The following is a 25,932-nucleotide window of genomic DNA, read 5'->3' on the forward strand; positions in this document are numbered from 1 at the left end:
TATTAAACTACTCTTGCCAGCAGGACAATTCACCTAATTGCAGTTTGCTCTCTATATAAACACACAGATAACCCTGAGTCCATTCTGTACATGCATCTGCATATTATCTGATCTGCATAAGTGTTCTGTGTCCTGTTCAGCCAGTAGGAGGAGGGGCGAGACAAATACAGGAAGTGAGAAGCAGCCACTCCAGGCAGCATGCTGAGACACTGAGATGGGAACACTCCTTTAATCCAAATGGCAGTTTTCAATTTTAAATGGAAAACAGAAATCTAATTTGTTGCAAAATTCTAAAAAGGAGAGCTATGATGTAGCCAGAAGTCTACAGAAATCTCCTCTTAGAGCAGCCAAAATGTCGAAGCAGGCGTATCATCAACATCAACACGCTCATTATATGGTGTCCCAGTGAGATGCTGAGATGCCAGAACAATCACAGGCACAGCACAAGGATCAAGTTCAGCAGCGGGCCAGCTTGAGAGATGCCGAAACGCTAGAGCAGGTGGATCATCGATGACAACAACACGCTCATTATATGACGTCCCAGCAAGCTGCTGAGATGCCGGAAAAATCACAGGCATGGCGCGAGGAACAAGTTCAGCAGCAGGCCAGCTTGAAAGCTGCAATAACGCTGGAGCAGGGGGATCATCGACGTCAACAACACACTCATTATATGGTGTCAAAGCGAGCTGCTGAGATACCGGAACAATCACAGGCATGGCGCGAGGAACAAGTTCAGCAGCAGTCCAGCTTGAGAGCTGCCAGAATGCCGAATCAGGCAGATCATCAATGCTAACAACACGCTCATTATATGGTGTCCCAGTGTGCTGCTGAGATGCTGGAACAATCACAGGCACGGTGCAAGAAACAAGTTCCGTGGTAGGCCAGCTTGAGAGCTGCTGAAACGCTGGGGCAGGTGGATCATCAACGCCAGCAAGATGCAGACGAAGTCGCGAGCAGAAGCTAGTACTCAATAAATTCTTTAGTAGTCATTCCACTACAGGATCAGATATTGATGTTGGATGAGAAGGCTTGGCTTAAAACATCCATTCTAATTTATATCAAAGCTGTTCTGTGCAGTCTAGTCAAGTTTTTCCACACCAAACTAACGCAACCGTGCCATTATGAACCTTGCCTCAAACTATTCCCACAAAGTAGAAAGCATTCAATTATCTAAAATGTCTTAGTATGCTAAAGAAGTATATATCGCAATTTTCATCACATTGCAGCATATTTGTTGCATATAAATTACACTCAGTCTTAGATACCTAATGCCTATACTGTAGATACTGTCCTGGTCTATCCACAGCTTTTACTCCTTAAGGACTTAAGGGGGCCCCTGTGTGCTGAGGACCTGGGCAATTGCTGGCAGCCATGTTTAATCATTACATTGTTGCCTGCAGCCTGGGGCCCCCGAGGTTACCAATCCGGCCCCTGACACTATTAGCCCTCATTTTGTCAATGCAAGTGCATTGATTAGGTGCCCAGTCGGGGTCCCTGGCCATCCCGATCGGGCCCCTAACCAATGCATCTGCATTAACAAAATGAGTACTAACAGTCAGGACTCGGGGCCCACCGAGGGATTCCCCGATGCGCCAGTCCGACACTGATGTAGTAGATATATTTTTATCGGCATAGATATTTTTTGTGCCTTTTATTAGGTTCTGAATATTGTCTTTATTACAACTGAGCATGTCACATTTAGTAATTATACCATGGTATTACCTATGTCATGCTTTGTAAGTAATATGTGGTTTTCATCAAACCATTATTTATTTTACTGGCTAAATCTCCATTACATTCTTATGACCTGATCATGTGATTTTGCGGTCACATGACTATTTGTCATAGAGATACTGGTCGATTGATGGATGAAGCAGTTGTGGTAAGTCACCTGTTTATTTGGTCTTGATCATGCGTTTTCAATAGCGAGACTGGTGTTATGGGAATGTAAATCTTCTCATTTTTATAGGAGGAATGACAGGCTTAAATATTTAGTGTTTATATTGTATCAGGTTAGTTTATCTTGTCAGAGGATATAAGATAAGATAAGATAATCCTTTAATAGTCCCACAGTGGGGAAATTTCAGTATGTTACAGCAGCATAGTAATACAGATACAGGATAATACACAGTAATATAATACAGACGTAGACAGATATATGCTGAGAAGAGAAAATATACTAGGAGTCCATAGCAGCTAAGGAACAGAAGAGAAAGAAGGAAGACTTCATAGTCATAATCATTAGTTCTCTGTGCAGAGTGATCTTCGCTTGGTCTGATGTAGATTATACAGCCTGGTCGCGGTTGGACTTGGGGTGAAGCAGACGGTCACTTACAGTGCTGCCAAGTCCCATCAAGGTCCCATACATGGGGTGGGATTTGTTCTCCCGCATGGAGGTCACCATGGACTCCTAGTATCCTTCTGTCACCCACCACCTGTACTGGGTCCAGGAGGCTCCCCAGGACAGAGCTGGCCCTTCTGATCAGCCTGTCAAGTCTATTTTTGTCCTTGGTTGATATACTGCTCCCCCAGCAGGCCACACCGAAAAAGATGGCTGAAGCAACCACAGAGTTGAAGAAGGCCCTAAGAAGTGGCCCCTGGACTCCGAAGACCCTCAGCCTGTGTTTTGTCTGTGTTTTGATATCAATACTTACCTCTTAAGCATCACATTAGACTAGTATGCCCCACTTGAGAGTTATATTTGTTCATCTTTGAGCTATAAGTCTTCGGGTATCTGGAGTCAAATGTCTACATTGATATAATTATTATGTTGTTTTTTTTTGTTTCTTTGTTTTTTTTTTTGTTTTTTTTTTGCAAAGCGGTATATCAAAATACTTACTTACCTTTCTGTGTTATGTCATCACACACATGTGGTCATTAGAAAGTTTCTCTTCTTATTAATCTCTCAGTATTGTTATAAAACAGGTCCTTTCATTCATGTAAACTATGCATATCAAAATTGTTTATATGTTTTATTGTAGTATTGCATGTCAAATATTGTATTTGTTATGTTATGTCTTATTTGCAACTATGTATAGAGAGCAGGTGTGGTTCACCTGTTTTCAATCATGAACGGTGTGATGGGGTATTTATCCGGCGTCTACCGTTCATTCATTCATTATCGCTATGACTAAGAGGTGGTAGCATCTCGAAACGCATCAGCGGCTTCTATCCGAAATGTAGGTCTCGTCTTTTTATGTCGTTTTTTGTTTGATATGTCATCTAATTTTTTATAATACTTCTGCACACTGGTGTTTTTGTGAATGTTTTTTATTCATTCATCTTTATTAAAAGCTATGTTTTAGCAACTTTTTCAATATACAAGTGGTGCTGGATCGATTCTTTTTTTTTTGTGGTTTTTATATATTTCTTCTGTTTGTAGTCATAATGCAAAAACTTTATAATCTTTGATAAGATGTATACATGCTGCTTAAAGAGGACCTTTCACCATTTTGCCCACAGGCAGTTCTATATACTGCCGGAAAGCTGACAGTGCGCTGAGTTCAGCGCACTGTCGGTTTCCCGATGTGGGCCCGGTGTGAAGAGCTTACGGTCCGGTACCGTAGCTCTTCTATGGTCAGAAGGGCGTTTCTGACAGTTAGCCAGAGACGTCCTTCTTCACAGCACAGCCAATCGCGCTGTACTGTGAGAGCCGGGAGGAATGCCCCCCTCCCTCTGCTCGCAGTACTCGGAGGGGGGAGTTCCATAGTACAGCGCGATTGGCTGGGCTATGAAGAAGGACATCTCTGGCTGTCAGAAACGCCCTTCTGACTCAGCGTACTGTCAGCTTTCCAGCAGTATATAGAACTGCCTGTGGGCAAAATGGTGAAAGGTCCTCTTTAAGAAACATGCTGTGAGGCTATATGACAAGATGGTGCCTGTATCCAGGATGGGTGTAAGAAGTTATGTGCTTGGCTAAATGCCAAAAGACAGTTCCCGAGAAGATACAGTGCAAGACCGGGCATAGTTGGCTATATATGGAACTGCTTATGCTTCTCTTTTACATAATCATGATATACTACAACACATGAGGACTAATGTTACTATTTTTCTTTTTCCTGTGCTGGCTGCTATATTAACCTCGTGTTGCTTTAATAAAGCACATCAGTGCACTTTCTTCACTGTTTAGAGAGGAGTTAATACCAACATTTTGCGTCTGTTCACTAGCCCTTAGCTCATATCAATTAGGGCAATGATGGGGTAACACTAGCACTGCAGCTTTGCAGAGCTGGAGTCTTGGGCTCGAATCCTGCCAAGGACAACAGTGACAAGGAGTTTGTATGTTCTCCCCGTGTTTGCCTGGATTTCCTCCCATACTTCAAAGACACACTGATAGGAATAAATGTACATTGATAGCCCTATATGGGGGTCACAATCTACATTAAAAAAAGGACAATGCCAGTTATCCAGGATTATTGGCCATCAACACAGCCTCTAACCTTATGAAAATCAGCTCTTAATTATTTAAATTTTTCATAACATTTTTCATGAATGGGCCTGGATGCATTTGCATTCCATGCAACTACAATTGTTACACTCCTACTGCCATTAAAAATAAATAGCTAAAGCCCTCTATATCACCAAAATTTTAAAAAAAATGCCTTCAAAACACCATAACAAAAAAAACAACCTGAAAATGTGTAAACCAGAGAAAATGGCCTAGTTATGAAATGGTTAAATTAAAAAATTTATAAACAAAGCAGCAGCTGCATACAATGATAAAATTAGCTTTTTATAATGGATGTCACACGGCAGCATTAATTTCAATGTCTATAAATGGGGCCAGCCAATTAAAATGACTGTTAGATGGTTCATTGTAATGGATTGTCAAAATAAAGGTCATGTCGTATTTTGCCCATTTTATACGGATCCCTCCATACATGAATGTATAGGGTGCCCCTCAGGTACAAGATGGCAATAAAATAATTAACATTTTTCACGGCTGTTTTGTAACTTGGCCATCTGAATCTAGTCTTACTTATAAATTGCTCAAAATAGGGGCATACTGTAAGTAATAATTCACTCCAACATTTCTCGATAAAATTTCTGCAATAAATTTTTGCTGACTGAATAATATATAGATAACACCCCCCATACAAAAACAGAAAGAGAGACAAGAAGACAAAAAAAATGAACAAGTAGCTTGATGAATGTGCCCCTATATTTTCTACAGTGCGTTGTTCCTGCTTTGTTTGTGCTTTTTAATTAAAAATATATAGGTTTTCTAGAATACGCATGGAGGTATTCAAGTGCACTTTTCAATCGTATTTGCAAAATGCCATATAAGCTGAAACAAAACGCTCTGTGAGAACCCAGTGTAAGGCTACAGCCCCATAGGCTGTAATCGCAGCAGCACTAAAGCGCTGCGGAAAGAACCGCTGCGTGAACGCATTGCGGTTCTTTCCGCAGCACTTTTAAGAAAAAGTTCACAGAGTTTTCTTCTTAACATTTCTCTTACGAATTTTACGTTCAGAATGAGCGGAGCGTAACATCGTGTGAATGCTCCCTTAGACTAAGGCCCCATGTAGCAAAACAGGTAAAAACGGTTTGCCATTAATGCAGTGAAAACGCATTGTGATTTTGCTGCAGTGCATTTTATTGAGATTGTGCTGTGATTTTCTCTGCACTTCTTCATCTCCTATTAAGGGTGATGTCCAGTAAGAATTACAAATTAACCCCTAAACTAAACCATAGCCAAAAAAGTGTTTTTATTTATTTTTATTTTTTTATTTTTTTAAATGCATGTTGATTGCTATATTTCCATCAATTTTTATACTACAGTCATGAAAGCATAAAGAGAATGTAGGTGAACTATGATACTCATCAATGTTTCATTCATTTCATTTGTTTAAAATAAAGGATTTTCCCTTTGAGGGATTAATGAGGGTTTAAGGATCATGGGTACATTTATCTATTTTTATTCCTTCTTCCCTTCAAGCCAAAATAATTTCATAAATTGATTATCCTCTTCTTACTAGAAAAGGGCAAATTCCATTTTAAGGTATTAAAATGCAATGAACAGCAGGCTTTACGTCAAGGCAGCTGGGTGCCAGGTGTCAGTTTATCAGACAAGAACATACACTGGAGATGCGTGCTTAACCCCTTCCCGCCGATGGCATTTTTTGATTTTCGTTTTTCGTTTTTGACTCCCCTCCTTCTAAACCCCATAACTTTTTTATTTCTGCGCTCCCAGAGTCATATGAGGTCTTAATTTTTGCGGGACAATTTTTTCTTCATGATGCCACCATTAATTATTCTATATAATGTACTGGAAAGCAGGAAAAAAATTCAGAATGGGGTGGATTTGAAGAAAAAATGCATTTCTGCGACATTCTTACGGGCTTCGGCTTTACGGTGTTCACTGTGCAGCCAAAATGACATGTCCCCTGTATTCTGTATTTTGTTACAATTTCGAGGATACCACATTTATATGGTTTTATTTACATTAAAAAAATCAAAAACTGTGTTAAACTTTTTTTTTTTTCTAAAAGTTGCCATATTCTGACAGCCGTAACTTTTTATACGTTCGTGTACGGAGATGCATAGGGCGTCTTTTTTTGATGGGCCAGGTGTACTTCCATTAGTTCTACCATTAGTGTTAGTTCTACCATTTTCGGGAAATGCTATTGCTTTGATCACTTTTTATTCAAATTTTTATCAGAATCAAAACAGTGAAAAAATGGCGGTTTGGCACTTTTGACTATTTTTACTGCTATGGCGTTTACCGTACAGGAAAAATATTTTTATAGATTTGTAGAGCGGGCGATTTCGGACACAGGGATACCTAACATGTATGTGTTTCACAGTATTTAACTACTTTTATATGTGTTCTAGGGAAAGGGGGGTGATTTTAATTTTTAATACTTTTTTAAAAAATTTATATTTTTTTAACTTTTTTTTTTTTTTTGCATTTATTAGACTCCTTAGGGGTCTTGAACCCCAGGGGGTCTGATCACTAATGCAATGCATTACAACGCTAATGCATTGCAAAAAAATCATCATTTCTGTTGCAGGCTGCATAGACTTTGCCGGCAGCCGGCCGTTTAACCCCCTGCATGCCAGCTACAACCATTCATTTCAATGGGAGCGTGCTATTCGAAATGGGAGTTTCGATTAGTGTTCACTCACCTCTATTGGGGCTCATTTTGTACACTCTATGCCACCATGATTTTAGGGAGACGTTGAGCCAGGGTTTTTATACTGACTGCCAGATTTGGAGTCGGGAAGGATTTTTTTCCCCTGAAATAGAGAAATTGGCATAAACCTCATGTTTTTTTTTTTTACTTCCCCTGGATCAATACTGTAAGGATTGTAGGGTTATAGGTTGGACTTGATGGACTAATGTCTTTATCCAACCTCATCTACTATGTAACCAAAAAGGCTAACTTCGGGGCGTACTTGCACTCCCTCACTAAACTCACCCAAACCTGGGGGAAGCCTCCACTCACCCACAGGTGCCACAGGTCCAAGCCACAGGTCCAACTTCTACACCCAATATGTGTAGGGCGCAGAGTTATCGGAGAGGACAGGGCTGTGGTTGGCCAGGTACTCATGCAACATGCGCCTATACTTTTCCCTCCTGATGACACTAGGTACCTCAGTGGCGGTAGTTTGGCCAGGGGGGGGGGGCATTAATGTGTTCTAGACCTTAGAAAGTGTTCCCCTGGTGGTTGTGGACCAGATGGCAGTTGTTAGCCTCTTGGAGGAAATCTCCTCTCTAACGCCAGCGAGGATTTACGTAAACATTTATGAGATTTTTTTTTTTTTTTACCCCTACCAGAATGAAGGATGAGAATTTTTTCTTATACCAGAGGTTGAGGACTGCAAAAATCCAGTATTGTTTGCTCTCAATGATGTGAACTATGCATTTGTCTCTTAAAAAGCAACCCAACATGAAGTCAGCCATGTGTGCCAGAGTGTTAGTTGGCATGACTTCGCTGCCCCCAACTGTAAGGGTCACTCTCCATTTCCTACTCCCCTTCACAACATCCATGCTGAAGCAATGGGATGCACTGAACTTCCCCTCAAGCCTCGTGTGGGACAGTGACATGAAATTCCACTTCATCCCCCCTCGTCTTCCTCCATCAGCCAAGGGTGCGAAGGTGACAGGAGTGTGCTCTGAATGTTTTCAGCCTAGCAGAGGCTACTTTTCACTTACAAAAATGGCCACACTTTCACCAGCATATCAGGCACAATGGTGTAGGTTTCAAAGAACCTTTGCACCAACAAGTTGAAAACGTGGGCCATTTTTGGACAGTGTTTGAGTCTGGCAAACTCCAGATCTGCTACCAGGTTCCGGCCATTATCACATACGCAAACATGCCTGGGCCCAGGTGCAGTGGGGAAAACCACATTGCCATCACATCGAGGATGCCATCCCTAACCTCAGGGGAAGTGTGTTTTCTGTCGGCCAAGCTGATGAGCTTCAGCACGACCTGCTGACGTCTCCACACCCCAGTGCTGGTGTAGTTGAGGTTGCAGCGGAGGAGTAGGCTTTCAGAGAGGCCCTGCAAGGAATTTTGGGCTGGGAGAGAAGATAGGCCACCCCAGTTTGCACCCCGGGCCCATCCTCAACTACATTCACCCGGCCTGTCATTACAAAGAAGCAGTGTCCCTGACCACAAGTGCTTGTCCATGTGTCGGTGGTCAAGTGGAACTTTGTGCAAAGCGCGGAACTTAGGGCCTGCCTGATGTTATGGGACATGTGCTGGTGCAAGGCGTAGACTGCACACTGGGAGAATTAGGGACGCTGTAGCGAGGTGCCGCAGTTGCCAGCAGGTCACAGAAGGCCCAAGTCTCCACAAACCGGGACTGCAACATCTCATAGTCCAGCAGTTTTAAGATGAGGCCGTTGAAGGCTTGGGCATGTGGGTGGATTGCGCTGTACTTCTGCCAGCGATGAAAGGCCTGGGAGATAGGGAGTTGCTGGGAAGAGGCGCAGGCAAAAGGAGCAGTGGCAGGAAAAGGGGAGGATGAGGGTGAACTCCCCAAAGTGTCAGAGGCAGATATGGAGGTCACCTGGCTGGCGGTCTGGACTGCAGCGCCAGCACTGGTGTCACTGAGGACGGGTTGCTGGTCAACAACAACTAAATCACCCGGAGATGGCGGATGCTCCAGTGTTTGTGCATCAGGACACAAAGTCGTCTGGTAGCTCCTGGGATTGGTGAAGTGGTTGAACAGTTAAAGGACCTGAAAAACATCTCCTAGGAGGGGGGAAATGTGGGATGACTGTGCTCGGAAGATTGGGCATGTTGGGAGAAAGGAGGACCAGACTCTTGGCAAGGAAGAGGACTTGAGGCTGACTGGCTGGTGGATAAGGAGCTGTAAGCATTATCTGCTAGCCATTATAACACCTGTTCATGGTGCTCGGTCCTGTTCAGTGTGGTGCCCTGCTTAACGCAGCTATTAAGTCAGGCATTTTAATGAGCGCATGCTAATGTTTCTCTAGCTTAAAATGTGGGTTTCTGTACATACAATTGGGGAGAAAAGAAGGTTTCCAAGTATTTTTCAACTTTTAAGCTTAGGGCCCGTTCACACGGAGTAAACGTGCGCGTATTTTGGCAAAATACATGTGTAAAAAATACATGTGTAAAAATAAGACTCCCATTGACTTCAATAACATTTTTTTAACGTAAAAAAATGTAAAAAAATGTAAAAAAAAAAAAATGTAAAAAAAACCACGTCAAAATACACATCAAAATACACTTGTAAAATGTCTTTGAATTCAATGGGAGTCTTATTTTTACATGTGTATTTTGCCAAAAAACATGCGCGTTTACTCCGTGTGAATGGACCCTTAGGCCACACGTTGAAGAAATGCAGCTTTTTTGTTTTAGATTTTGCTGCAGTTTTTTGAGCCAAAGCCAAGAATGGCTACAGAAGGAATGGGAAAAATAAAGCAAGCTCTTATACTTCTCCCTTCTGTTCAATCCACTTCTGGCTTTGGCTCAAAAAAACACAGCAACATCTGCAACAAAAAGCACTGCATTTCCACAATGTGGGGCCTTAGCCTCATAGAAGTTTTTTTGAGTGTGGAAAGTGTCTAGTTGATGGTCTGTGATAGTTGGGTAAAACTGTGACTTGGGCGTGTTAGATGCCCCAGACATGCTTCCCCTGCTGTCCCAGTTGCATTCCAGAGGTGTTGTCATCATTTGCTGAGGTGTCATAGTGGACTTGGTGACCCTCCTGAGTCGAATAGTGGTTTCTCCTGAAATTAGCATTTTTTTCCCCATAGATATAATGGGATTGGATATTCGTTCGAATGGTCGAATATTGAGGGGCTATTCGAAATGAATATCGAATATTTTACTGTTCGCTCATCTCTATTCTTAATGATTCAGAATTGGACGGAATGAGAGAAAAACTTAATTTGAACAGCCTTCTTATGTGCTTTGTTTTTAGGGTGTTCACTGTGCAGCCAAAATGATATGATACCTGTATGCTGTGGGTATGTGTGATCAGCCTAAGGCTAAGGCCCCACGTTGTGGAAATGCAGCTTTTTTTGTTGCAGTTTTTGAGCAAAATCCAAGAATGGCAACAAAAGGAATGGGAAATATATAGGAAGTTCTTATACTTCTCTATTCTGCTCAATACACTCCTGGATTTGGCTCAAAAAACCGCCATAAAATCTGCAACAAAAAAGCTGCTTTTCTGCAACGTTGGGCCTTAGCCTAAATAAGGTTTTTTTTATGGGGGAATGTGTTGATAATTTTTTTATGTGAGGAAAAAAGCTGATAAAAAATTGGTTTGGTTCTTTTTGCATTTTTTCCTCCCCACTATGGCATTCACTCTGTGGATAAAAAATTGTAGATCGGGGATTTAGGATGCAAGGATAAATAATGTACCATATATACTCCAGTATAAGCCGACCCGAATATAAGCTGAGACCCCTAATTTTACCACAAAAAACTGGGAAAACGTATTGACTCGAGTATAGCCTAGAGGGGAAATGCAGCAGCTAATGGAAAATTTCAAAAATTAAAATGGCCAGAGTTTTATATGTGTTCTAGGGAAAGGAGGAGGATTTGAATTCTTAATTCTTATTTTTATTTTTACTTTTTTTTTTTTTTTGCATTTATTAGACCCCCTAGGGGGTCTTGAACCCCAGGGGGTCTGATCACGAATGCAATGCATTGCAATACTAATGCACTGCAAAAATTGTCATTTCTTTTGCAGGCTGCATAGAGCAGCCTGCAAAAGAACAGCACTGCCGGCCAAGGAGCCTTTACAGAAGTGCTGAGGGGAATCCCCAGCAAGAGTGCTGAGAGGCAGACCTAAATGAGAACCTCAGCCGGCCGGACCTGAAGGGGAACTGCAGCTGGCCGCAATTCCTATCTTCAGGATCGGCCTTGAGAGAGCTGTTGCACCCACTCCCTCCTCTCTCCAGCTGCATGGCGGCGCCTGCAGTTTCCCCTTGGACCGGGACATCATCTGAGAATTCATGCCTGCAATGTTTGATTGCAGGGAGCTCCGGCATTATCGCTGTAAAAGTTACATCGGAGGTGCCGGTTGGTATGGCGACCGATCTGGAGTAGAGCGGCACCATTATAGTTACTGATCCAGCATCCGGACCCGTCATACAGACACCGGGGCGGGTGCCGGGCCGCAGCATCGCCACGCTCAAACTGCAGAAGTACTTACGGTACTTCTGCTAGCAGGCCCGGAACGTAGATAGACGCCGGGTCCAGGCCTGAGGTTACGTGGCCACGTTACCCCGGCGTCGGATGGAGTGCAGGGGCGTGGTCTGTGTTCCGGGCCTGCTAGCAGAAGTACCCTAAGTACTTCTGCAGTTTGAAATGAGCAGCATCGCCACGCTCATAGCAGGAGCGGCCCGGCACCCGCCCCGGCGTCTGTATGCCGGTCTGGATGCAGGGTCTGTAATTATAAATATTGCTGAATTACCGTAACGACTCGAGTATAAGCCGAGGCGGACTTTTTCAGTACAGAAACTGTACTGAAAAACTCAGCCTATACTCGAGTATATACGGTATTTGTGTTTTACATTGTTTGCTTTTTCTTTTCTTTTTTTCAGATCAAAGGTGTGTGTGTAGGGGGGTGATTTGATACTTTTAATTTTTTTAATTTTTTTTTTGAAACTTTTTTTAACTTATTTTCAAACCCTTAGCGATCTTTAACCACACGGGGTCTGATCACTAAACAATGCACTGCAATGCTGATGCACTTCAATGCATTGTAAAATCTGGGAGCTGGCTGTCATGGTAACGGATTGCCATCCCTGGATTGAAGACAATAAATACATGGCAAAATGTCTGGAACATGGTTCTTTAGTCATCTTTGACCAAGGAATCAGAAGATTTAATGCCCAAGAACAGCGTGGGCACTGATCACAGAGGAGACCTAGTGGCTATGGCTGCGGCTTAGCGCCTGTATCAGTATGGTGGAGACAGGAAGAGGTAAACGAAAATCGCCTATTTATTTACTTGCCAGTTATCAAACCTCTAGAACAATGGACAAAAACGGATAGAGGTGGAAATTATATAAAAAAGACAATTACATCACTTGCTGTTTTACTTTTAAACCAAAGTTATAAATAAACATTTATTATGTACACATACTATATAGGGAAAGGTAAAAAGTAGGCAAAAGAAGTTTGGCAAGATGATTTGTCTTTTTCGAGATGAGGGTAAAATTATTTTGTAAAAACAGTGTGCAACATACACATCTACAAGAGAACAAAGACTTTAAAGATTAAACAATGGCAATGGTAGAGGTTAGTAAAGTCTACTTCTACTAGAGGATCAGCAGGAAAGAGGAAGGGAAATAGAGAAGGTAAGGTCTTTTTTTTATTTGCTTGGATCACTTACGGTAGAAAATGTATTCTGTGTAAGATGTCCAGATCTTGTCATCTGTTTGATCATGAGCAAAGGTGCATGTTCCATTAGAATTACAGGCCACCATTTGAAACCCAGTATCTGCCAGCCTATCAAATGCTTGTTCCAAAAATGTAAATTTCAGGTAGTATCTTGAGGAATATCTTTCAAGAGGCCGATCTGGATCCCTACTGTCATTGAGTGCTTCACCAAAAACTTCTTTAGCCAGTGATGTTTTACCACAAACCATAATTCTTGCTACCTTTCTGAATTTGGAATCTGCTAGACTGTCTCTACCCAATGTGTAAGAGCCACGATAACCAATGGTGATAAAACCGGAATTCTGCTGGTCTGGGAGTGTTGATTGATTCCCAGCATTTGCAGCAAGTACTTTAACAAACGTCAGATTCCTGGCAACTTCAATATTAGGTAACTGCTCTTCAGAATCACCTTGAAATGTGTCTTCCCCAATAGAATTCTGCTTATTAACTTCTGTCATTAGGATTTTTACTAAATCTGGAAGTTTAAAGTACTCAGCCTCTCGTTGAAGTCTTCTTCTTTCAGGAAAATGATCCGGAAGAACCAATTGTTGGTCTCTCAAATAGTCTAACACGTATCGGAAAAGAAATCCATCACGATCTAAGAAGAAGCGACCTTTGCTATCCCTGGCCAACGACTGGAGAGTCTTCTGTGAAAACATCTCCCATAGGCGTGATCCAGGAATGTTAACCAAAGTTAAGTAACGTGTTATATAGACTTGCCCACCAACATTTAATTCTATTATTTCTGGAAATGACTGATTTTCATCTGTTTGTTTTATACAGCTTGTGTGTTCTGGAAAAGCCATGTATCGTTTATGCAACCTATGTTGGGAAACATAAATGATAAAATAAAACAAAAGTTAATAATTCGTATACATTTGCAAAAATATTTAGAAAACCTTAATTTAACATTATGAATTTGTATTAAACATTTTCATCCACTAGTAAAACAATGAGCAAAGGCATAAGATCTCTCTTCTTGCTGGCTATTAAAGGGGTTGTGCAGGGACCTAAAGTGTTTTTTGGTTGGTTTGTAAATATAAGGCTATATTGCATTTGTAGATTTAGGCAAACAATCCATTTTTTGTAGGATCCAGCTAAGAAAAACAAAGACCTGTTTATTGGTTTGCATTAATTTATATGTGTTTTTGTGAAGAATTATATCTATGGGGAATTTCCATAGATATGATTGACATGCTGCGATTTCCAAAACTGCACCAGTTTTGGAAATCGCAGCATGTCCGCAAAGTGGTTCTACCACAAAGTGGGCATGGGATTAGCTAGAATCCCATCCACTTTGCACTTACTGCAATACGCCGCTATTTTTGCTTAGCGTTTTCCGCCACAAGCAAATCGTGGCATTTCCGACTCGTGGGTCCCTGGCATAACATAGATTTAAAAGGGCTTATCCTATTTCTAAAAATACATTTAAAACAATACTCCTCTAATTTTTCCCTGGCAACCTAGAGCTAATATTTCAACAGTCCTTCATTCCTTCAGAATACTGCAGGCAATCATATGCAATACTTGTTATATAATACTGCTAATGCAGCTTAACATTGTGCTGTGATGCTAGTATTATGTCACCTGATCACTGTGGCCATTTGTAGACAAAAATCATGAGAACTGTATGAAAATCAGATTTGGGCTGTGTAGCCCCAATAGGTAACGGGTCCTATTTACTTACTGATTCCTGCTCCTGCTAATGGGATGCAGAGGCAGCTGTGATCAGGAGCGGGGATCGGTAAGTGAGAACAGAGGTCCATGGACTCCAACAGACACTGCTATCATTATGCTCCAGGGTCTTTCCAGACCCCAGAGTATAATCATCAGAGACCAGGGGAGGTGATCAAACATAAAAAAACAGTGGTACTTACCTCTCCTGTGCTGGGCAGTCTCGAGGGTTCTTTGGTGACATCCCAGATTATGCATAGCGACGTTGGCCTGGCTCTTCTGACGTCTACACCAATATTGAAGATGGTTGAAAGCAGAAGGGAGTGTGCCAGAGCCAGGGAGAGGTAAATAAGGGGCTTTTGCTCAGTGTCCGGTGTGTGCATTCCGTTGGGTTTCCGTCTTCAGCCCCGGCGAAACTGTTGGACATGCAGGACTATGTGTAAAGCTGACTGCTGGGATTCTGTCCCATGTCCAGTTTCACCGGGTCTGCAAATGGAAACCCGGCAGAATACACACCCAGCACCGGGTACAAGTGTGAACAATGCATAAAAGGTGTTTTTTATGCTTGTGTCCTCCCCTTGGTCTCCTATGATTATACTCTGGGGTCTAAAAAGACCCCAGAGTATAATAATTGTTCATGGTTGGTCCACTATGGGGTATAATACTGTGTATAGAGCCCACTATGGAGCACTATAGGGCATAATGGTGTGTGCAGGGGCCACTATGGGGCATAATAGTGTGTATGTGCAGGGGCCACAGTGGGGCATAATAGTGTGTGCAGGTACCACGATGGGACATTATACTGTGTGATAGGGGCTGCTATCGGACATTATACTGTCTGGAGGTCACTTTGGGATATTATAGTGTGTGTAAATGGGGTGTTATACTGTGTGGTGGCCAGGAAAGGATGAGCTATGCCGTGGGGGCCCCTGCAAGTCATGGGAGGCCCATTCTTTTGCTAGTTATACCACTGGTCAAATGCCAAAAATAAGCTCATTTGGAAAAATTAAATTGATGAATAACACATCTATCCCCTAGATTAACTATCACTCAAATGTCTTTTCTTCTTGCCCACAGCATCTTATATTCTGTATGTGACATCAGCACTGCAAGGTGTCTACCACTTATTATCGGCTGATGATCAGACCGTCAGGTGATACCACGACACACTTGTCTCCTCTGTATTTTCACTGTGCAGTGTATGTTGAGGTAGCCATTTTAGTTCACCCAAGATAAATCGCAAGGTATTTCATCTAAAAAAAAACCTAACAATTTGGAATATAAAGTTAATTCCAGCTTGTATAGGTTCACACAAGCGCTCGGGTCTCAGTCATTCGGGTCTGCATGTTGCAGTAAGATTCACTTCATTTAACTGAAATTTCAAATGAAAAGCAAAAAATCAAAAGGTGGATTTTTATAAATATCTTAGCAGAAGACAATTCACAACCGACCATTCCACTAGACCCTCCTGATCCAAAACCACTTTGAGATATAAGAATATAGGAAAGATCATAACTATCAAAAAAATGGCAAAAGGGGTCTCTAAGACTTTGATATTTTAGTTCTATCATCTGTTTCGCATTTGAATTTTCTGTTATAATTGGCAAAGATAATTAGAGATAGTAGTTGACTCTTCTATATCGAACATCGCATTTACTTTATTAAGCAAACTGTCTAAATCCATAAAACACTTATAAGCCTTGAGGAAACTATAATTTCATTGGTATATAAACCCAAATCATCTGTGCATAATCTATCCAAATTCCTGTATTGCACTGCAACATACAGTCATACAAAAATCAAAGTATGTCCTAATCTTAAATTTAGGTAAATACTACCTCATATGAACACAAGGTCCTATAGGTGGTCTGGTGTCCCAAATCATCTTGACAGGTTCCCTTTAAAAGGGTTTTCCTATCTCAGCAGTTTGCATGCTATGTCTCCTTCTCACTTCCTGGATTCCATACCCCCCCTTTCTCTCCTTGGACAATGAATTATCTCAGTACTTATGCAGATCAGATAATATGCACATGCTTGTACAGCGTTATCTGTGAGATAACAGACTCTGCTTTATCAGCAAACTGCAATTAGCTAAGCTGATTGCCCTGACTAAATGATATCACTTGTCCTATTCACAGGTCCGTGGTTACAGCAAAACTGTGTAAACAATGGAATTTATAAGTTTGCATAAGAAGGCAACCAAAGCAGCATTTCTAAAGCAATATATTTAGGAAAAGTCTCCAATTTACATAAGCTACCAGTAGAAATAGAATCCTTCAGATAGGACAAACCCTATAAGTTATTGCTGATGAATTAGTTCTACAAGTTATTGATTCATAGAAGGTATTTAGCTTTTCATACATTGCTTTTCCATTTTGGCTTTGTTTTTGGTAAATAAATAATGAAGTGGTATAATGTCTTGTATGTTGTTATTCATCTGAGGTTGTATTTACCTAAGTTTTTTTTATTGTGTCCTGATCCACAATTCCATATAAATCCATAGAATTCAAATGGGAATCACTTCATTGTTTTCTCATTACTGTAGCTACTGGAACCTTTGCCATGTTTTTTCTAAAAACTTTTATTTAGTACGGTTGGAAACCCTTCTGACATGTACTCCATCCCTATCTTTAATATATTCCCTACAAGCTTCTTTTACACATTCTGATTTGGAATTCCACCCCCAAATCCGCAGCAAATTCCTCCGTGTGAACACAGCCTTATATTTCCTGTTTGTTATTTGTTAAAGACAATTGCTGTTCTCTTATGATTATGGGGAGTTCACATGTTTGTTTACTTTTGTAACAGAAAATAAAGTCCTGTATGTACAACTTTATCTTCTGTTAAAAAAGTAAACAAACATGACAGAAGCTATCGTCATATTGTTTACATTGTCAATTGGAACAGACATAGAATCAGTCTGTGACTGTTCTCTGTACCAGTTTAAAGGGGCTCTATCATTGGGAAAAGTCATTTTTAACTAAACACATCCTTGCATTAGGCTTTAGAAAGGCTATTCCACACCTACCTTTAGTATGTAAATCGCCTCAGTGGTTTCTGAAGAAGTCACAGACTGATTCTATGTCTGTTCCAATTGACAAATGATCAAGGCTGCGGCAGCCCCTCCTGCCAGTGTCCAGAGATAACTCTCAGCCTGCGCTGTGAAGAAGCAGCACCCCAGCCCCCTCCATCCCTAAGAGCGGCCTGCAAGTGCTTATTCACAGCGCAGGCTGAGAGTCATCTACGGACACTGGCAGGCGGGGCTGCCACAGCCCCAGCCTGCCAGTGTCCAGAGATAACTCTCAGCCTGCGCTGTGAAGAAGCAGACAGCGGGGATGCCTGGCTGCATCCCGCGATCGACCCATACGTCCATTGCGATCGACCGGTAGATCGTGATCGACGTATTGGGCACCCCTGGTGTAGGGTAATAATGGTCAAGATCCCCTGAGGAGTAGATACTTTGAATTATAAGTCACATGAATAAAATTCAACTAAATTCAACTAATTGTCACCAAAGTTGAAGTTAACATGACTTGGGATCCTTTTAAAAGAAACTTCTCATTCATAATTCAGAGGCATTTCAGATAATGATTAAGATTGCTTACCTGCTGTGGATAGCAAGATGCTTACCAACCCACAGCAACAGGCGGCTTTTGAGTTCTTCGGTAAGTGGAAGAGAATTTTCCCGCACTGTCGGCGGTCCACGTGCGGCTATTCGGCGTCCGGATCTCTCTTCTGAGCAGTTTTACTGTCTGCGCATTCGCGCCCGAGGCACCGGCCCCGCACTGAAGCAATACGTCCGTCTGAGTCGGGACATCAGCGCGCACGCGCACAGCCCACACCGCGCGCTGATGCTCCTTTGAATGAGGACAGATGGAGGAGGTTTGCCAGAAGGAAGGTCAGGAGGAAGATACTTTTTCAGCAGGGATTTGTGGAAGGAATCTGTTACAGAAGGACGGAGAGCCAAACGAAAAGACTCTGGGTTTATAACTTCAATGATTTCATGGGACAAACAAACTTAAGCCCCAGTTTATGTGAAGGAACCTTTAGCCAAAGATTCAAGAAAGAGAGCCAAACCTTCTCTACCAGGAAAAATGCAGGACCTGCTAAATGGGCTCTAGCAGCTACATTCCTAGCAGCTACCTGAGTGTTCCTCAGGTTACATTGGACCAGACGCCAGACAGTATGTAACCGCCCAGCCTCCATATTAACATTTGGACAGGTGGTAGAAGGAGAAAGAGAAGAAAAGCGGGAATGGAAAGCATAATTACAGATAAAAGATGAAGAATTTAAGGCAGCATGGTGGTGGTTGATGGCAAATTCTGCCACAGACAGATAACTAACTCAATCCGACTGGTTAGCATATAGCATCTCAAATACTGCTCCAGAGACTGGTTGAAGCGTTCAGTTTGTCTGTTGGTTTCAGGGTGGTACAAAGAATGCTGAACGCCCAGAAGACTCCAAAAGGCCCTCCAAAACTTAGAGACAAACTGAATGCCCCTGTCAGATACAATGTTGTCCGGAGTACAATGGACTATATGTATTATATGGTCCAGAAATCAATGGGACCAGATCTTGGCATCAGGCAATTTAGCAAGAGGAACAAAAGGGCACATTTTGTTGAATCTGTCCACCACTACCCACAAAGCAGTCTTCCCCCGGATACACGCAAATCCTTAATAAAATACTTAGACACATGAGACAATGGTCTCTCGGGCACTGGTAATGGGAGTAATTCCCCTGAGGGTATAGTTCTCGGAACCTTGGCTCTAGAAAACACCGTACAAAGCAGAGACGTAGGCCGCAATATCCCAAGACTTAGAAGGCCACCAGTAGTGGCGAGATACTTGGATGGCCACACAAAACCGAAGAAGATAAGATAATCCTTTAATAGTCCCACCATGGGGAAATTCAGTGTGTTACAGCAGCATGGATAATACAGTAATATATTACAAGAAAGAACACATACAAGCTCATAGCAGATAGAAAAAGATACCAGGAGTCACAACACCTAAAAAGAAAAAGACTCAGCATAAATTAGTTCTCTGTGCAGAGTGATCTTCACTTAGCCTGATGTCGATTATACAGCCTAACTGTGGTTGGGAGGAAGGATCGTCGATAACGCTCCTTCTCACACTTGGGGTGAAGCAGTCAGTCACTGATAATACTGCCCAGTGCTGTCTCGGTCTCATGCATGAAGTTCCTGCAAAACCCTTAGGTTTGTCAGGAGGGGCCAACTGCTGGTTTCCCTGATCTCGGAAGCTAAACCCACAGAGAAGGCAGAGACTACAATACCTTCAGGGAGAATACAGTCGGGCTGAGAACAATCAGATTGCAGGGGACAAAAGCTTCTGGATAAAACATCTGCTCTAACGTTTTTGGACCCTGGCCTACAGGTAACAATAAAGTTTAATCTAGTAAAAAACAACACCCAACTGACCTGTCTGGGATTAAACCTTTTACATCTCCGGTGTAGCTGTGCTGGCCGTGCGCTCAGATCGGCTCATCGCCAGAGTAGCTGAGCTTAGCACACGGCCAGCACTGCTACATCTCCGGTGTAGCAGTGCTGGCCGTGCGCTCAGATCGGCTCATCTCCGGAGTAGCCGAGCTGAGCACACGGCCAGCACTGCTACATCTCAGCATAGGAATGCATTGACCAGCGTTGATTGGCCGAATGCCATACAGAGTACAGCATTCGTCCAATCAACGCTGGTTCTGCCGGAGGAGACGGAGTCTAAGATCGGTCCACAGCAGTCTCCATTCTGGTCTGATATTAGACTCCGCCTCCTCACAGACGAACCTCCGGCAGAACCAGCGTTGATTGGCCGAATGCTGTACTCTGTATGGCATTCGGCCAATCAACGCTGGTCAATGCATTTTTATGGGAAAAAGTCAGCTCACGCATATTGCAAGCTGACAGGGATCCTGATGTAATACAGTGACTTGGGCATGTTAGATGCCCCCAGACATGCTTCCCCTGCTGTCCCAGTTGCATTCCAGTGTGCTGGCATCATCTCCTGGGGTGTCCTATTGGACTTGGTGACCCTCCTGAGTCGAATAGTGGTTTCCCCCTAAACGAGTATTTATTCCCCATAGACTATAATGGGGTTCGATGTTTGATCGAACAGTCGAGTATTAAGCGACTACTCGAATCGAACTTCGAACATTTCACTGTTCGCTCATCTCTAATAATGATAATATATATATATATATATATATATATATATATATATATATATGTGTGTGTGTGTGTGTGTGTGTGTGTGTGTGTGTGTGTGTGTATATAGCTTGCATAACACCATTGTTGAATGGTATATAATGTACGCATTGTGCCAGTACTTAATCGTATATGCGCATAGAGGTATAGCATGCTTAACACTGTGGTTGAATTGTAAATAATGATATAGCATGTATAATGCCGTTATATAACGCTATATAATGTTGGATATAGATAGATGTATATAGCAATCATAACACCATTGTTGAATGGTATAATGGATACAGTACGCCAGTACGGAATAATAGAGTATATAATGATGGATGTGTATGTATATGTATGTAATTAGTGTGTATATGGCATGCATAATGCCATTGTGGAATGGTAGATATTGATCGATGCGTGTGAATATATATAATAGGCATAACACCATTGCTGAATGGTATATGGGGGATGTATTGCCCCAATACTGAATGGTATATACGTATAGATATAGAATGCATAATGCCTTTATTGAATGGTGTATAGTGATGGCTATAGATATATGTATATAGCATGCATAATGCCATGGGCGAATGATATATAATGGATGCATTATATCAGTGCAGAATGATATAGACTAAGAGATACATAGCAGGCAGAACACCATTGTTTATGGTATATACTGATAATACCATTGCTTTATGATATATATGGATAATGCCATTGCTTATTGATGTATATATACTGATGAATATATATATAGCATGCATAACGTTTTTGCTGTGTGGGTTAACCCCATTGTGGGGTTATATATACTGATAGCATGCATAACACCATCACTGTTCGATAGGGCTCCTTTTGGAACAATATATACTGAAGGTGGTATATAAGGTGTGCCATTTTGGAATGACATCTTAAAGACTTAATATTCATTACATGATTATACTTATATCGGGTCAGATATCTAGTGGTTGAAAAATAAAACCCTTTTCTGACAACAGTGCAACGGCCACAGTCTTCTGCGGTTTATAATAGATCTGCCTGTTCCGATAACCGTGTAAGTTATTACACAGGCGGCCCGTTCTGATAAGGGTGTATGTTATTACACATTCCACCTGTTCTGATAAAGGTGTAAGTTATTACACAGATGGCCTGTTCTGACAATAGTGTATGTTATTACACTTTATGCCTGTTCTGATAAAGGGGTATGTTATTATTCAGTCTACCTGTTCTGATAATAGTGTTATCACCCATTTTGCCTGTTCTGATAAAAGTATATACACATTCTGCCTACTCTGCAGCTGGGACAGTGTCCAGATCTTTTCTAGGGAGAGAAGGTTCTCATTCTGTCCTTCCTGGATTCTGAGCAAAGGGTTATCAGTTCAAAGAGAGCATTGAAGAAGTAGCTTTTTTGGATCGCTTTCTCCACTGCTAGGCACTTAGGGGAGATTCAGGCCCCTCTATTAGGGAACCTTATCTTAGAATCAAGAGTGACAGGATTCTTTAAGGCTTGATCCAAATTTTATGCCAAAAGCAGTGTCAGAGTTCCTCAGAGTGCAGGTTATAGTCCTCCCTCCTTTCGCTCAAATCCCTCTTCTCCAAAAGAGAGTGAGGTGCAGGCTATGGACGTCAGAAGGGCCTACTTGAACGTCAATTTATTAATTAAAATTTGGAGGCAGAAAATAAGGGTCACCATTGCAAGGTGGATTAAGGTGACAATCTCACAGTCTTTCCTTTTAAGGAATCCACCAGAGCCAGAGAACATCAAAGCTCACTCAACTAGGGTAACTTCCTCCTCTTGGGCTGAGAGATGGCAAGCTTCCCAGAGGCTGCCACTTGGGTTGGTTCACGGACCTGTGCTAAACGCTAGAGGTTAGATTTGGGTTTGGTAAGTGTTTTAGCCTTTGGACATAAGGTCCTTTCGGCAGTAATCCCGCTGTAGAGTTTGTAATCTGGTATATCTCCTTGTGTAGACGTCATGGTGGACGTAATGGGAAACTGGAGTTAGACTTACCGGTAACTTTGTAGTCCACCATGACGGCGTCTAATTACCCTCCCTAGTTAAATATGTATATGTAAGACAGCATACTGTAGTTTATATTTCGCACCTTTCCTTTGTAATTTGGTAAACACTGGTGAATGGTGACGCGAGTGGTGTATTTAATGAGTCTCTCAGTTCCTGTCCCTAAAGAGGGTCAGAGGTCAACCTCCTTGTGTAGCCATCATGGTGGACTACATGGAAACAAAGTTACCGGTAAGTCTATTTCCGATTTTCTAGTGGAATCAGGGACACACAAAAAGACTGAGCCACCTTTAAAGAGAACCTTTCATGTCCTTGGGTACATGTGGTTTTATATACTGGTAGAAAGCCAACAGTGCGCTGAATTCAGCACACTGTCAGCTTTCCTTTTATGTGCCCATGGGGCTAGAGCTACCAGTGCAATTACCGATAGCGCTTCACCATCAGAAGGGCGTTCCTGACAGTCTAGCTGGGAATGCCTATACTGACAATACTGTCCGTAGCTCTATGCTGTCAGAGAGGGCGTTCCTTACCGCCCAGTCATGTTGTCATGACTGGGCGGTAAGGAACGCCCCTTCTGACAGTATAGAGCTAGATACAGTACTGTCAGGAGGCTGACCGGGAAAATCTGACGTACATTGGACTCTCATTGGAGGTTGTTAACACGTTCCTGCTTGCCAGAAGGCCATCCATGGTGAAAGTCTATAACAGGATATGATCAATTTGGTGCTCCCGGTGCTTCAAATTCTTCAAGAGGGTCTCAATAAGGGTCTCAAGAGATGGTGTCTTCTAACCCTCCCACTTAAAAAAGTACGGCTTCACAAGTCCCATATGTATTGTACTGCCGAGGACAACCAGGAAAATGAAAATTTAACTCCCAAAATGTTTATTTTTATTACAAGTATACCTCCCTTTAATATTTTTTTTGTCTTACTATTGTTATGTCTTGTGTCTTACTCTTTATGTCCCATTTATGCCTGGTGTCTGATTGGTTAATTGTTTGACTACTGCTTAATTAACCTGTCTCTGTGTGGTTATACCTAAGGAACCATAACCCTGCCTCGGACTACAGGAAATAAAAATTTCGGTGAGTTAAATTTTCATTATTTTATCAGCTTCAGAAATGTTTTGTAATATTTTATACCACACAGGAATATAAGGGAGGGAATTAGTAGCTGTGGCTTAAACTGTCAAGTGCAGAGATTAGCAGAATTGCTTCTCTTTTAATCTCTTCTACAAACACTATAAATAGTTAAAGACATAGAAGAGGATCAGGAACACAATGGAGGTTCAGGGAACAAATACAACTAAAATACTGTACACTTTAGAAAATGTATCCTATAAATTACACATTATGCCGACACGATTTAATTCTAACAAGAATATAAAAAATTGCTGGCATATAAAAATGTGGTGACTATTGTATGTGAAGATATCTATCTATCTATCTATCTATCTATCTATCTATCTATCTATCTATCTATCTATCTATATGTGTGTATGTAAATACATTAAATAGCATGTAGAAAAAGAGAAAACACAATCTTCATCTCATAATCCAGTAATCCAGGGAGCTATTCATAATACCAAACCTTGTGTTTTAAAGACAATAACAACAGACTACAGATATTCTAGTGAGAACTTTTATCTCATTCATATTGCCATATTTTCAGTTTTCACATAGTTATTATTCCTTATAAATCTTATCATTTATGGCCCAAAAACATTGTGACTACAGAAAGTATCTCTTATTTTAACAAAACTTCTCACCATCATATAGGGCAAAATACATAAGCTAAACATTGTCTATCATCATGAACTTTCAACAGAATCACTTTATCCATCAAACATTGTGTAACAAAAGACTCAAACATAAAATACAATCTATTTACATGAAACCTGCATTGCTATTATTGTTATGATGCTTTAAAACATGAATAAGTAACAAAGATATAATATATATAAAACCTTTGTCATTTCTAAAAGATCATATAAGCAGATATACCTGTATTAGCTTTGTTTTGAAGCCAAAAACACACGATTTTGTGCTTAATATTTTAATCTCTTTTCCTCTGTCTTTTCTTTCTTCTGCTGTCAGTAGTAATGGAGCTTTGATGTTGCTGAGCAGTGTGTCACTCCCCCTTATGTGTGTCTGTGTTTGGTGCCCCTCTGAGGATATCATTGTAAATGCATGGCTGCCTTATTACAGAAATCTTTTATTAGTGAAATACACTATTTTCCAAGACATTATGCAAATTATATTTTTCTCTGATTTTCACAATTGGTTTATGCAAAGGGCAGTCAGTAGGGTTGAGCGATCGGGATCGGAAAAGATCGGATTCCGATTGGCGATCGAGAAAAATTCACGATCGGGATCGGAATTCCGAACACGATCTTTTCCGGCGGGATTGAGGTCGGAGGTTATGTTCCCACAATGCTTGGCTACTGGCCAATCATTGTGGGAACAGCTAACATGATGCCTGAAACTCAGGCACCATGTTAGCTGTGGGAAGAAAGCTCATTGGTTGTCGGCAGCAGCATCACACCCCTCTATATAAGGGCAGTGATGATGCAGACACCACCATTTTGCTGCACATACTAGCTAGGGAGAGGATCTCAGTGGTAGCTAGGGTCAGTGTAGGCAGGTATTTAGCTGTGCTAGTGAGGGTGTTATAGTGCTCAGACTGTAAATACCTTTCACAAAAGGCATCCGTTTATTCCTGACAACCAGTGACTGTCTATAATCCAATAGGCAGTCCTGTCCTCAGAGAGATACCGTATTTTTCGGGCTATAAGACGCACCTAGGTTATAGAGGAGAAAAATAGGGGAAAAATGTTTCAAGCAAAAAATGGTAAAATATTTAATGTATGGCAGTTGTAGTTTTGCAACGGCTGCAAGGCCACTTGACAGGCATTTTTTTTGTGGGGCCAGATGTACTTTTTAGTTATACCATTTTGGGAAATGTCTATTGCTTAGATCACCTTTTATTTAAATCAGAGGCAATACGGTGAGAAAAACCCGGCGGTTTAGCACTTTTGATTTTGACGTTCACTGTACAAGAAAAATATTAGTAGACCGGGCATTTTCAGACACAGGGATACCTAATGTGTATGTGTTTCACAGTAATGTTATACTTTTATATGTATTCTAGGGAAAGGAGGTGCACT

General features: G+C 41.5%; 1 protein-coding gene across 1 annotated transcript in view; it reads right to left on the reverse strand.

Annotated features, from left to right (window-relative positions):
• The window catches only part of LOC142184493 (BTB/POZ domain-containing protein KCTD12-like), a 51,077-nt gene extending 26,192 nt beyond the window's left edge, over positions 1 to 24,885 (reverse strand). Inside the window, exons 1-2 of the mRNA XM_075259384.1 lie at positions 24,770 to 24,885; positions 12,825 to 13,693 (exon numbers count right to left, since the gene is read on the reverse strand). Of these exons, the coding sequence (XP_075115485.1) occupies positions 12,825 to 13,677 (853 nt within the window). The 5' untranslated portion in view covers positions 13,678 to 13,693; positions 24,770 to 24,885. The remainder of the gene's footprint in view (positions 1 to 12,824; positions 13,694 to 24,769) is intronic.
• Positions 24,886 to 25,932: the final 1,047 nt, after the last annotated feature.

This window comes from Leptodactylus fuscus, chromosome 11, assembly GCF_031893055.1.
Source record: "Leptodactylus fuscus isolate aLepFus1 chromosome 11, aLepFus1.hap2, whole genome shotgun sequence".
NCBI lineage: Eukaryota > Metazoa > Chordata > Amphibia > Anura > Leptodactylidae > Leptodactylus > Leptodactylus fuscus.